General features: G+C 39.2%; 1 protein-coding gene across 1 annotated transcript; it reads left to right on the top strand.

The window, feature by feature from the left end:
* The first annotated feature begins 635 nt into the window (after nt 1–635).
* Nucleotides 636–14,105, top strand: LOC114650071 (protein shisa-2). The gene is made up of 2 exons (XM_028799511.2): nt 636–1,941; nt 8,945–14,105. Exons 1-2 carry the CDS (start codon nt 1,638–1,640, stop codon nt 9,508–9,510), a joined length of 870 nt encoding a protein of 289 aa, XP_028655344.1. The 5' UTR covers nt 636–1,637; the 3' UTR covers nt 9,511–14,105.
* Nucleotides 14,106–14,345: the final 240 nt, after the last annotated feature.

Raw genomic sequence — 14,345 nt, 5'->3', positions numbered from 1 at the left:
TTTGGAACGACCACCTTAAATGAATGAGATCAGCCGACTCATTTCATTCTTTTAAAAAATAACATTTGCTCAGGAAGGCACTTTTGTATTGTGACCCTTTCTTTTAACTTACCGACTCTGTCCAGGCTCTCGTTGAGATTTGCATTTGTATCACAAATTATGTTTTTTATGCGGGACTTTGTGTTTTTATTCTAGTTTATTGCCCCTTATTAAAATGTGCGTGCTTCCTGTATTTATGTTTATGTAACGTTTTTAATCGGATATTTGTTTTCAATTTTAAATATACCCCGTTGTTTGTGTACGCTTGAATTGACAATGAAATACGTTATGTCACCACCAGAGAGCGCCGTGCGGCCTTTTCTCCACTGTCGCAGATACGGCATCTAAACGAGTATTCTCTGAATTTCCGAACCTTTCTTCTTCTGTTACCTGGTCGAGGAAGTTGAACCTTCGGACGAGGGAATACAGAGAACCCCGAATGGGATCTGTATAATTGCGCATTATCCGACAATACTACTATTACGTGAAACTTCTGCAACAAAACATTCTTGAAGGCGAAAGAAAAACGTAAGCCTACGTATGCTACAGCGTTACCTTTTATCAAGAGAATACGGTAGTACTCTTTAGGCAGGTCACAATGTAATCTGCGCTCTGCCAGAAAGGATCGATTGAATGACAACAAAGTTAAATGCATTGATAGACAGGTTTCGGGTCGAGTTTTACGATAGTCTGACCCTTTTAACCTTGACGATCGATAAAGGGGAGAGTGCACTGCAGGCGACGACGGTCTTTCTCTTTCCGTTTTCTGCGGTGCTACTTTTTATTTCCAGCCATGCCGCCTAACCCGCGTGTGTAGGTCGATCGCATTTGGTTTGCTAATGTTGCTTTGCAAACAGCACCGAGTTCACAATACCCTCAGCCTTGGTTCTTTATGGCTAGAGGTCCCGTGGGGCTCTCTCTAAGAGCCGATGAGCGCTGCCCTGGCCTCAAATCGGAGCGCCTTGCAAACCTAAGATGGACAAGTCTGCAATAATCGCGGTGGTTGGAATTGGGAATGCGCATGCGCGCGCCCACAAAAGCGCTCCTTTATGTTGAAAGGCGCTCCGCTCCTGAAGTTGTAGACGGGCGGTGCTGTCACTTCAGCTGAACTGCCTATCATACCCCTCCAACACCCCCCCCCCTCCTCCGCCCCCCTGTTTTCTAGTCTTCCAGTCAACTCATGATTCACAAGTGGTAGACCTGCTGGCGCTCAGAAGTGGCGGTGGATACTGCACTGAAGTTTGTGTGCGCATTCCGCCACTTTAAAAAAGTTTTGGAATAAAGTTAGGCGACACCGTGGAGTACCTGTGACCGGAACAGTTTGGGAGAGCACGTTCAACGGGTTGTGGCGATTTACTGATCTCCTCGGACTGCCCCCACCAGAGATGAAGAAGAATGAGATCCGCGGGGAACACTTGCAGGACCACTGATCAGGACACGCCGAGGACAGGCGAATGTGTGTCTCGAGCGGCAAAAAACGCTGCGCGCGTTCATAGTGCGCGTTTCGATCACCAGCTCTGATCTGCCAGATGCTCAGTGGACACACTTTGAGGCAATTCTCCTGACCGAGCAGCCGGGGCGCAGTGAAAGCGCTGGCCATGTGGTGCGAGAGCGTCCCGTGCATCGCTCTACTCATATGCCCGCTGCTCTTGTCAGTGGGCAGGGTGAAGAGCAGTGGCGAGTACTGTCACGGCTGGCTGGACGCGCAGGGCAGCTGGCGCGACGGTTTCCAATGTCCGGAGCGCTTCGACGCCGAGGACGCGACCATCTGCTGCGGCAAGTGTGCCCTCCGATACTGCTGCTCCAGTACTGAGGCTAGGCTGGACCAGGGCACGTGCGAGAACGACAGACAAGCCCCGGAACAGGGCAAAGGGAGCCTGGACAGCAAAGAGAACACTGCAGGTAGGACGGGGGTATGGGGTGGAGAAAAAATGTAAGGGGTGTCGGCCATTCTTGGAAACGGGGGCAACGTCATTATAAGTGGGTCTTGTCCAACTTTTCATTGACAGAAACCCAACGAGATTTTATGGAATATGGAAGTGACGTTGCAAAGAGAGTGAGAGAGATGAAAAAAAAGTCACGAGCACTTTTTGATAACCTACAAATATTAACATCAAACGCCCCGACTGTGTATTCGCTTGCCTGACTCTGAGGTTACAGGATATTTCCAGGTTCCGACATCGACACCTCTTTAAGTCCAAATCATGCAAACTCAAAATGAGAAAAAGATACGCAGCATACTGAATGGCCAACGCAACTCATAATTCGGCAATGTACTGCATCAGTATAAGAATATTGAAATAAAATGGTCACCCGTCCAGAGTTACATTCAGCCTACCCATCCCCATATATTGCTGGGATCGGCTTCGATTGAATCAAGAGGATCAAAGTACATTAAAATTACCAAGTGGTGTGGTGGACAGTAGCCTGCTTTAGACCTTCAGGTCTTGACTCAGTGTTATTTTGGAGAATCAGTGTGAACAGGATTGTTGGACTTAATGGTCTGTTTTCCTCACAATTGTTCTAATATCTAGCCAACATGAATAGTGTGTTGATTTACCCCGTGTTACATCTGCCAGTGTGTACAGCATACTGTATTTAGTAATTACATATATTGATAAATTCGTAATTGTATATATATAATCAATATAAACACAGCTAACGCACATAGACTAATGTGTACATATGACTGGTATGTACATGTTTGTAAAATAACAATCACAGAATACAATTCTGTGACTCTGGTCATTGTACTGTATAACTAATGTGTGTGTAGTAAGATACAAAACAGCACACTTCCACACAGCCCCAGGGACCTGGCTCAGCTGTCATCCCAGTCACAGGCTGTGTGTGTGGAGTTTGCATGTTCTCTCTCGATTGTATTAGTTTTTCCTTGGGTTTTCTCCACATCCCAAAGACAGGGAGTTTAGACCAGCTGTCAACTCTAAACTGGCCTGGTATACAGTAGGTGATTTTGGATATACCAGGGAATGTGTCCTGTGATGGGCTGGCGTTGTGCTAGGCAGGTTTCTACTCTTTGGCCAACGTTATACAGGGTAGAGCCGGCTCCTTGTCACCCCGTAAAAGAAAAGCTGTATCCATAAAATGGGTTGATTTGTTTCTGTGTTAATTGGCATTTACTTTTTGTTTACAGATGCACACATATCTGCATATGTTTATAACTACATGTATATATAAAATGATAGAAATACATAAGGCCTGCATATGATTGGTTTACACCTTCGAGACTCAATTAGTGCTGACCGGTTGTGCAGCTGCAGATGTGGTCACCATTTATTTATTTTTTTTCTTTTTTGTGTGTTTTACTTTAACATCTAACATTATCCTTTAACCTAAAAACTGAATTATGATTTACATTTTTTAAACATATGGATTAGAAACCAATAAAGTGCTCTTTATAGTGTGACTAGAAGCAGAATAATAGAAATAATAAAGTGGGTCTGGAAGAATGATCGGCTTAGTAAAAGAATATTCTGGCAAATGATGGTTGCCCACATAGTGTTAGAAGAAACCTTTCCAGTCATGCCCCTGGAAGCAACAGGAGACTGATCAAGAAAACTCATTGGAATGTTTGGAAGGGAGATGACAGTGGGTGAGCTTTGAGCAAATTTGTGGACCAAGAAACAAATTTGCTGCAGCTCGTTGTGCTATCGTGTCCAGAAATGAACTCCTTGTAGATGTCGATGGCTGCGTCACACTGCCGTAAGGAAAGAGTGAAGTGTTAAAAGTGATGGGCACTGATCTTTACAAAGAAGCTTACGAAGCATGAAATTCACTACAATAACTCATTTCAGGTCTCAAAGGTATTGATTCCACACAATCCTTTCAATTAAACTGTGCGTTATATGCACTCAAGGAAACCAGAGAAAGTTGAGAGAAAGTGTATTTAAGATGGAAGTCAGGAGACACTGCCATAAGGCCATGTCACATTACGCATGTTCTCCTGCAATTTTCAGTCATTTACTTAATCTTACCGAGCTGGAGGCAGTTGGCGGCACACATTTCTGTGAATTTAGTCACGTAATTTGTCCTGCACAGTGAGTCACTCCAAGCAGATCAAACCCGTTGACCTGTTAGATTTTGTCTTTAGTCATAGAGGTAGGCTCTGTGTTCTTGAGAGCTGCAAACCAATGAATGCTCATCTGGAAGTACAATGCATTTGAGTGCAGAGACAAAGAATAAGGAACACACGTGTTTTGGACCTTGCAAATAAAACAGAAGCTTGTCGGTCTGATGTCCCATGTTTTATGTAAGACTACAAAAAGGAAAAAAGAAAAAAAAAAAAAGTGCCAACATTGCCACTCAACTCACCATAGCTGTTAACCCTTCATACAGCACTGGCTGTGTCAGGGAGCACACTGTTGGCTGCCACAAAAACTGACTGTGCTGGAAGGTCGCCATTCACTCGGTAAATATGACATGGACAGCGATTTTCAATCATATAGTCTGGTGAGGAGATCAAGTTTGACATGACTTAATGTCATATAATGTGACTTCGGCTTTAAACAAAGAGCTGAGGGAATCAGGAACGAGCAACTGAGTCATGTAGTTGGAGAGAAAACCATGACCGTTTTAAAACATATATAAGGATGAGATTTTTGAACAGTTTTTTATAGTGACCAAACACAGCTAATATACTGAATGGGCTCCCCTTGTTTGTCACACTGCAAGAATTAGAGGAAGAGAGTTTTGTAGAAAGAATTTGATTTGTGTACTTTAATTGTTTTGTTTAAATTAGGATGTGGTGGTTTTCAAGGTTGTGTAAACTCAGTTTGAGGTTTTAGCCGATTGTTTGGTTGCATAAAATTCTCAAATCCTTTTTATAGCTAAAAGCTTGACTCGGGTAGCATCAGACACCAGGCTGGAAGTAGTCCTAGGTGGGGTGCCACCCGGTCGCATAGCCCTCTCACTCACGGAGTTTAGAGTTAACAGTCAGTTTAATTTAAGACACGTTGATACGTGAGATACAGGAGAAACGTCAGACTCTGAATAGACCGTCACTTGGCTTGTTAGTCAAGCCCAGGATGCAGGATTCATGAGGCAGCAGTTCTTACCATTTATCTTAAAATGGTATGATACCCCCCACCCTCCCCTTTCAGTTAAACTACATTTAACAAAAAAATAAATATTTACACATTGTTTCTTCTTAAATCTCTATATTTTTGTCAGGTTCTGCTGTTGCTGGGGTCTTACATGCAGCAGAGGATTAGGAGTGTTAAATTTCGAATTGGCAGTCTGCTGTATTTAGCTGACTCCCATAGTATCATCCACACATGTGAGGACAGCTGTTGGCGAGTTCTGGATGTGACTAGATTTGCATTCAATACTTTTGCTACCATCCTTACCAATCATATCTGGTTATCTGTCATCTTGGGGAGATCTGTGTCATAAAGAAAGATACAACATTGTGGTAAAGAAAATTTTTATCTACTGTATATACACCTTTATATGTACAGTATATGTGGTCTTTTGGTAATGTATTATTATATAAACATTCACAATGTATATATATATTCACACAACATTTATATTTTTATAATGTATAATGTACATACAGAGCGAATTAAAAGGAGTGGCATGTAGTAATCAAAAACTTTGATTTTGCCAAAGAAGTAATCTTAGATAGGTCCCAAGTTGACTAGTAACTGTAACCAGAGGTATTTTTCACTTGTTTTTTGAAACATTATGATGGCTTAAACAATCTATCCATCTGAAACTAAGTAACTTCTATTGTTATAACATTCAATGGGAAAGCTGCAAATCTTTCGAGCGTAATAAAATCTATTCCTTTTGTGTCACAAAGTATGACGGAATTGTTCAAGTTGCATTCTTTATGCACTAAAGCAGACCAAGGTGGTTTAACATTTCAATTTTCCGTTTTATAAAAGGGAGTGTGGTGTGTAAATTTATTCTGACCACAAATTTCAGATGTTTTTCGATTTGAAGAAATAACCCAAATACAGTACAAAATAGAATTGTTTAATGTTGGATAACTAGGCCCAAATAGCAGGTTTTTATTGCTAGTTTACATTTTCAAAGGTAAATCTTGAAACTGAGTTTAGACATTGAAAGCTGCGGTTATTGAGCGCCTTGAGAACTTGCTGACGCCGCACCTTGGAGGTGATTTAGTTGACACCCTGCAGTTGCGTCTTAGACCTGAAAATGAGACCTTTTAATGAGCCTTTTGCTTAAACCCACGCTGGGAGCTGCAGGACTACAGAAGGTGGCCCACTTCAGCATTCGACTTTTCTCTGTTTTCAAGTTTTTTTTTTCTTTTTTTTAACAAAATGCTTTTTTTCTTAAATCTGGAAGAGTTCTCCCTATCCTATTTTCTTACAATTTTAATGTGAATCCTTTTGACATGATTTATTCAAGTGGTGTGTACATTTTAACACCTACTTTGTTTTTCATGTCTTTTAGTTTTGTTTTTCTGGTTTTATTCATAGACAGATGTTGAAATCACATAAAATATTAACAAAAACTTTACTTTTTTTCTTTCTCCATTAAGTAATAACTGAGTATGAATAAAAATATGGGGTCAGATGATATATGGAAATGAAAGGTTATTTAGCAATAGGAATTTTTGAGGGAAGTAAACAAATTAAAGATAACATCAATTTGAGAAAAAGTCATAAAAAGCTTTTTTTTAAACCTGCAAATATTTGAAACTGAAATGATCATCTCCCACTGCTTTCTGGATATTAGTATTTTTAATATTTTGTAAATCTCCCTTAATTTATTATTAAAAGGAGGCAAGACAGTTTTGGGCATTGTGGCTCATTAAATGTTACTGTGAACATCAGTTGTTATCCAGTTTTTATTTATATTTTTTGAATTCTTTTTTCCACAATCAAGGCACTAGTGCTACACAGTGAACTTGATTTTTATGTTTCATAGAATGAATGTATGCACTGTACATTGCATTTGGTGCACCTTATTTGGACTCTCGCGTCCACCCACGAGTGAAAGGCAAGTTGTTAGGGGGATTGGTGACTCAAATTTGATCCCAGGCTGACTAAAGACGTCTGCAATGAATACAAATTCTCATCCTGGATTCTCATTTTACCACAGTGACGTTGTTACAAAATTTGAATGCACTGCTAATATATCCTGTTCCTTTAACATTTTTCCCAATACTTAAGACTTAAGTTTGGTTTAATATTTTTAAATAATCTTTTTTTAATCTTGTTTACAGTTAATTTTCTTTTCAAACCTTTTTGGTTTTTTGAAGTTCAAATAATGCATGTTTTCTGTTTCCCAAAGCTTACTTTTTGCATGAGTTGTAAGCACTGTTTTAAATACAGTATGTTATTTAGTCTGATAAAGTCTCCATTGCATTATTTCAAAGTAATGCTGATTTTTCTAACATTTTTGTACACATTTTTAAGATAACTTTGTAACTTGTGTTGATGACAATACTAATGTTGCCAGTTTAGACAGCAAAAGCAGTTCTTGTACACTTTCAGCTTTGCTTCACCATTTCCAATATAAACCAATTCATTTTCAGTATATTTCCTTCATGAACACACTCTGTTCCTTCCCATAGTATACAAGTATTCCTTACAAATGAAATCTGTATTTTTATAACAAAATGTTAATACACTGCTTCTGCATACTATAAATCTACTTCTGATATTCTATTTAACAAGCAGTGGTAAAAAAAATGCTGCTTTGTCCTGCTTCTTGTGAATATGACAGAAAACAGCCAAAGAAGAGAAGGTATATTTGTGTTCTGACATATTGTATTTTTTTTAAACTGCTGTCATTTAAAAGTGGAATGATGATATAATATTAATAATACAGTAAACATATTTGTTATGCAGTTTATGGAACTCTTCTTTTTTCAATTGTTAACAATCTGAACAATGGATAAAAACAACAGATTGCAATACTGACATAAGATCTGGTGTTATAACTGAGCCCATACTGTAAATCAAAGTGTGAACTTTCTCCTTTAAATCCGAGAAATGGCATTTGGGAATCGCTGTCTCATACTTGGTGAACTGTTGCATCAGACACTGGTGTAAGTCATTTTGGTTTTTCTTCCTGTGATGAACTGCTGTGCTACATCCATGGCTCATGAAATTGATCTGGTCTGTTGCCATTTTAGGTTAGTAAAATCAGTATCAGAATATAGATGAGTGAATGTAGTCACTTCCTAAATGTCTTCACTGTTATGGACTTAGTGCCTTAGGTTTCTGTGCAACGAGCAGATGTCAGTAAGGTTCAAACTAATTATATTTTGTGTGAGTCTGTAAAGTGTGTGTTTTTTGTTTGACACACTGTGTGAACAGTTGATATAAAAGTGCTGGCTGGAGCTGCTTTTAACATTTCTGAGTTGCAGCTTTTGGTTGAGCATTCCTTGTAACCCTTCCTAGAAAAAGATCTGACAAACATCCATTATTCTTGGGGGATGGAAGCATACTGTACATTTTGGCAGTTTTTCTCTAATCCTGCAGCATCAGCACTTATTTCGAAAGGTTTACATGATGAAACAGGAGATTAATAAATGTACTCTAGTGGTCAGACTCCATATAGAAGCCAAAAGGATTCAGACACTGACTCATTGTCTTTCCAGAGTCTTGGAACTGTTTTTTTCACTATCTGCTGTCGTCTGGGACTCTGCTCAACAGTACATTTATTTTAAATTTCAGCAGCATGAGTTTTAAAATGACGGTTAATGTTGTATGGAGTCTTGTCTTTATTGAAACAAAAAGGTGCTTGATAGCACACTGGCCTTTTAGGTCACTCATAGGAAAGCAATGTTGATGTAGAGAGGAAGGAGTCAGAGTAAAAAAAAAAAAAAAAGATTGCTTCTGTATTCCTATTGTCTTAAAAAATCTGGTGTTATTTCTAACATTTTTGCTCTCTTTTCCTTTTGTAGTGCCAATCTACGTGCCTTTTCTGATTGTTGGCTCTGTGTTTGTGGCATTCATCATCCTGGGTTCATTGGTGGCAGCCTGCTGTTGCCGTTGTCTCCGACCTAAGCAGGAACCCCAGCAGAGTCGTGCACCTGGTGGCAATCGCCTGATGGAGACCATTCCAATGATCCCCAGCGCTAGCACCTCCCGTGGTTCTTCCTCACGCCAGTCCAGCACAGCTGCCAGCTCCAGTTCTAGTGCCAATTCAGGAGCCCGGGGACCCATAGTTCGAGCACAGGCCAACTGCTGCCTTCCACCTGAAGGGCCATTGAACAATGTGTACGTCAACATGCCCACCAATTTCTCTGTTCTAAACTGCCAGCAGGCTGCCCAAATGATGCCTCACCAAGGGCAATTCTTACACCCCCAGTATCTGGGATACACCGTTCAGCATGAGGCACCAATCGCTATGACACCTGCCCCCCCATTCCTAGATGGGCTACAAGGAGGGTACCGGCCAATACAGTCTCCCTTTCCTCCTAACAGTGCAGCCAGTGAACAAATGAAATACCCAGCTGTAACTGTCTAGACAAAAAAAAAAAACCTGGAGAAAAGATTTTTTTCTATTAAAGAAAAAAAAAAAAAAGTCCTTATTTTTTTTTTAATAATGTCCCAGGATAAGGAGCAGGGAGTGGATTTATGAACAACAGCCTTGCACGGGTGTGCCACTTCACAGCGATTGCACATTTCATGTCAACAGACTTTCCATGCTTGAAAGAGATGGCTTGCTTACTGTGGCTGAGCTTACTGGTACTTGGAGGTGGCTTTGGATTAGTTATCATGTCAACCCAGTAGGAAACGTGGAATGATTCAATTGCAACTCACCGGAGACCCACACAGTACAAAATACAAAGTCTTTGTTGGATATACTTAAAAAACAATGTGTTAAGAGTCCCCTTTGTATCTTCAGCAGGTGTGCACTGCTTTGTATGCATTCACTCGTAGTCATAATGTTTGGAAGCATTTAAAAAGGAACATAGAGCAGGCTTCTACATACACCACATCGGAATAGAATGATTCTGGAAAATTCCTTCATGGAGTTCACCTTGTATTGAATATTCATATTTGGCTGTGTCCCATCAAACAGTCAGGAACAGTTTATGCATGAAAGTGAAAGACGGCACTTCCTACACAAAAGATGCAATAAGTGCCCGAGTGTCTCATGTAACATTAGGTCATGAAAACCGTGAATTCACTTTTGCTGGAAAAACAGTTTGAAAGCAGTTTTTGAATAGCACAGTGCAGTTTGAAATAAATTTGTAGACCAATGGAGCGTTAACAGATGCAAAGAGAAAAAATATGCTGTAGCGCTGTCTGAGAGTTTACTAAGAGCAGCGCCCTAAAGCTTTTCTAGTGGCACAGTGGTTAGTGCTGCTGCTTCACTGAGCCAGAGTCCTGGGTTCAATTCCTGACCTGGTAACTGTCTGTTTGGATTCTACATGTTCTACCCAACTCTTCTTGGGGGTTTCCTTCTGTGTCAAAGACGTGGTTTAAGTTGACATGTGACTGTAATTTGGCCTTGTATGCCATGTGATTGATTGGCATCAAATACAAGGTTGGTTCCAGCCTTCTGACTGGTGTTACTTAGATAGGCTACAATCCCCCACAACGCTCTATTAAAATATTTAATATTTTGAAAATGAATAAATGGAAGACCAACTTAACAAAACTGTCAACATATTATGAGGAGCCATTACATTTCAGACAGCTACATGTTTTTTGATCGCTGAATATCAGCTTTATAAGGACCCTGTTCAGGCCTACTTCATGAAAGGTTTTGGTTCATTTTTATGTTTCAGGTTGGCAAGGTATACGCACCTGACCCTGAACTGCGTTGTGTGGTAAATGCTGGCACATTGTTTAGTATTTTGAAAATTGTTTTTGAAATGCCTAGCAATGAATGTATGTATTGTAGATATTAAGGGGGTTCAAAATGTATTACCTCAGAATGTCAGTGTACAGGGTAGAAAAAATTACATGGAGCACAGCCAGGACCAATCGAGACAGGAATGCCATAGCTGATAATATGGGTTTCCATTTTACAGTGACTTGCGTCAGACAATCAGAAAAGGTTGGCATTTGTTAATTTTGAGTTAGAATCAGATGCATTAACATGCCATTGGACTGTGAGACTGTCATGTGTGCTGACCAAATCCCATTAAAATGGCTTACTGAGATCACATGCAGAGGGACTTCAGTATGACATTAAACATGGCATTTCTGTTCCGTTGGTTGCAACAGACATTAGTACACGGTCGATGTTATACCACCTGTGTGCTACAGATTCTGGACCGTGTGCACTCAAGTGTTTATGTGAACAAATCTCTTGCTTAAAACAAAACAAAACTATCTTTTCAAAAGTAACACACTTAAGAGGCCAGAGGTGGTATAAGTATTTAAAACTGAAAAATTATAGCAATAACATCATACTTGGCAGCATTCATAGAGGAGCTGGGGAAACTGAAAATCTGTGTTTTCAAGGTGTTACCTTTGCTTGTGAATTGATAATCTGGTGATGTACAACAAAGCTGTTACTTTTCCATTAATTGTTTGTGACTCTAGCAGTAGCAAATTAAGTGCACCTCACATGTTGGAGCTGCTCAGTACAGGCAGATAGTTTGATCAGCATCTTAGCATCAGTATGAGTGTGCAATGGACTGATGTCCTGTCTGATGTCCTCCCTGCCTCGGCCCAGTGCTGCCAGGATTGTTTTCATCTCATTGAAACATTGAATTATGAAATAAGCGGGTTCAGTAAATGGGAAGCATTATAGGTGGGTCAGGCCTGTCTGTGAAAATCAAAAGAAAAGAATGGATACATTATCCTAAACTAACATTAATTTGAATATCACACCAAGTCTTGACAAAAATAAAAAAAGTATAAATCTTATCCCAAAATGTACTTTCTGTAAGCATTAAATGGAAAAGAGATACATGAATGATGATAAAATATTAAATAGGGAAAATGTAATACTGTATGTCATTTAAAGGAACCCTTCTGTGTGTAGTACGTCATTCACATCACACAAAATGGCCTTGTTTCATTTTTGCTGTTTCTACATTTACCAAGTGCATACACCGCTTTAACATGCTGCACATTTGTATAATCTCACCAACTGACTGCTTGCACTTCTTTGCTGCTGCCTCATTTTTGTTCTTTTCATACAAAAACCGCAGCACTTAATAATCATTTTAACCAAGTTGGCTTCCCTGCAATATCACATATTTTACTAGCTTTCCATACCCTTCACTCCTACCCTTTACTGATCCCAGTTAATCTAATTTAAGGCTTGAAATATGCCTAACCCATCCTAACAGCATCAGGCATAAAGAAGGAACCAACCTTAGTTAGGGTATCAGTATACCACAAGGAACACTCTTATGCACTATGCCAACCTAACCTGAATGGTTTTAGTATTTGGGAAGGAAACAGATGACCTAATGAAAAATGAAAACAAACACTAAGAGAATGTGAGAATTGGTGACAAGGCTGGGATTTGAATCCTGGTTCTGTGAGGCAACAGTGCCAAATACTGCATCACCATTACAACCCACAATCAGGCAGTATTTTTTCCTTTTACCTTTGTCTTTACCTGTAAGAAATTTTTGATTGTTATCCAAAAGGATTATTTGTTAAGGAAATGCCATTTGGCTAGTATGTAAGCAAGAAGCCTTTTATGTTAAGTGAATTAGCTATAGATGCCATAAAAATAATCTTAAAATCTACAGTTTAATTTAAACAGCCTATCATGACAGAGGATGGGAATGCATACACTGCAGTTTTTTTTCACATATTAATAGCCTCATTTAAGGTAACCCATTGTTGTTTTAACATCACTGTACTAGATTTCATTGGCAATGAAACTAAAACTTTTACAAGCATCATTCTCTAACTACTGTGCTTATGACACTGTAAATCTGAATAATGTAGTGAGATAATAATATTGTCAGTAAACTAGTAAAACATGCCATCAATTGGGTTTCAGTTGCCAGGGAATACCAACTACATGGATGGGTGCTTGGCAAGTATCTCAAACAAGAAGTAGCTGTCATTTGGATGAATATTGTCAAGATGAGTTTATAGGTTAAGTAGAATAGTTACGGTCCATGTGGAGTTTACGCATTCTCCTCTTGTCCATGTGAATTTTTTGCAGGCATTCTGGTTTCGTCCCATATCCCAAACACACACACACACACACAAAATCTTGATTAACTTGCAATTTGTAACTGTCACAGTGTAGGCAAAAGTGTGCCTTGTAATATACCGGCACAGCATCCTGGGACTGCCTGCGACTCTCCTGCACCCTGTAGTGAAATAAGTGGCTCAGAAAAAGGAAGGCGAAATATTTATAGTAAGGAGGGAAGACTCTCCAAATATACTTCCACTGTTTGTTTAGAGTCTTTGCCAAGTAACAGTGCCTGGCAGGATGCATAACAAGTGTCTCCAATTATGAATGTCCCCGAGCTACTCTAAACACAATTGGGCGATCCAGAAATTTGATTTCTTTAGTTCCAGTTTCCTGGCTTATTAGCATAAACCTTTAATACTTTGATGCAATCACATTTAGGACTGAGCGTTTGTTTGCAGTACAAAACTGTCTTTTGATGGTAACAAGCCACTCTCTGTTTTATCGGATGCTCAGATTCAGGTGAAACACTTGATAATGTTTACTTGTACAGAATAATTATTTAAACATTAAATATGTGGGACGCTAGTTTGCTACCAGGGATAACTTTACAAAAGAAAAAAAAAAAAAAAAAACAATGGAAAAGATTTGCTTTGTTTCTGTAAATGTTAAAATGTGTTCCCTGGTATTAAAAATGGCAGCTCTTTTAATCCAAAGGCAAGGAGCTTGTCAATGTTGGTACTTTTAATGTCTTTTTTTAAAAATAAATATTAAAGTGTGAATGAATGTTTTTACATTTTTCAAATTTTAAATTATGTGTTTCTTCAAAAGTGCATCACAGACTGACTGTGCTGTTTATAGCCTCAAATCCAAAAATGTACAGGTTTTTGTGTCAAATGGTTTGGTTATTTCTCTAATGCATATATACATTATGCTGTATACCTGCTGTCAAATAAAAAGGAAAAAAATGGTTGCAGTGTTTATATTTGAAAAGAAAATGATGTTTATGTTTTTAATTCCCAGTGAAGTGCCGTCACACTTACTCCAAGATTTTAGGTACGGCTGTAAATTTTAAAACTGTGGGTCCTGTATAGTGTGCTGTAGGCTCAGACACCAAATAGAATGTTACTGCAGATTATGTAAAGTGCTGGAAGAAAAAAATGCTACCAGTTTTAGGGAATTTATTCTGATGTAGTGACTCTCCCTCTACCTCCAGCTTGGGAGCATTTATTAATTGT

This window comes from Erpetoichthys calabaricus, chromosome 4, assembly GCF_900747795.2.
Source record: "Erpetoichthys calabaricus chromosome 4, fErpCal1.3, whole genome shotgun sequence".
Taxonomy (NCBI): Eukaryota; Metazoa; Chordata; class Cladistia; order Polypteriformes; family Polypteridae; genus Erpetoichthys; species Erpetoichthys calabaricus.
This window is presented reverse-complemented; position numbering and strand designations above follow the sequence as displayed.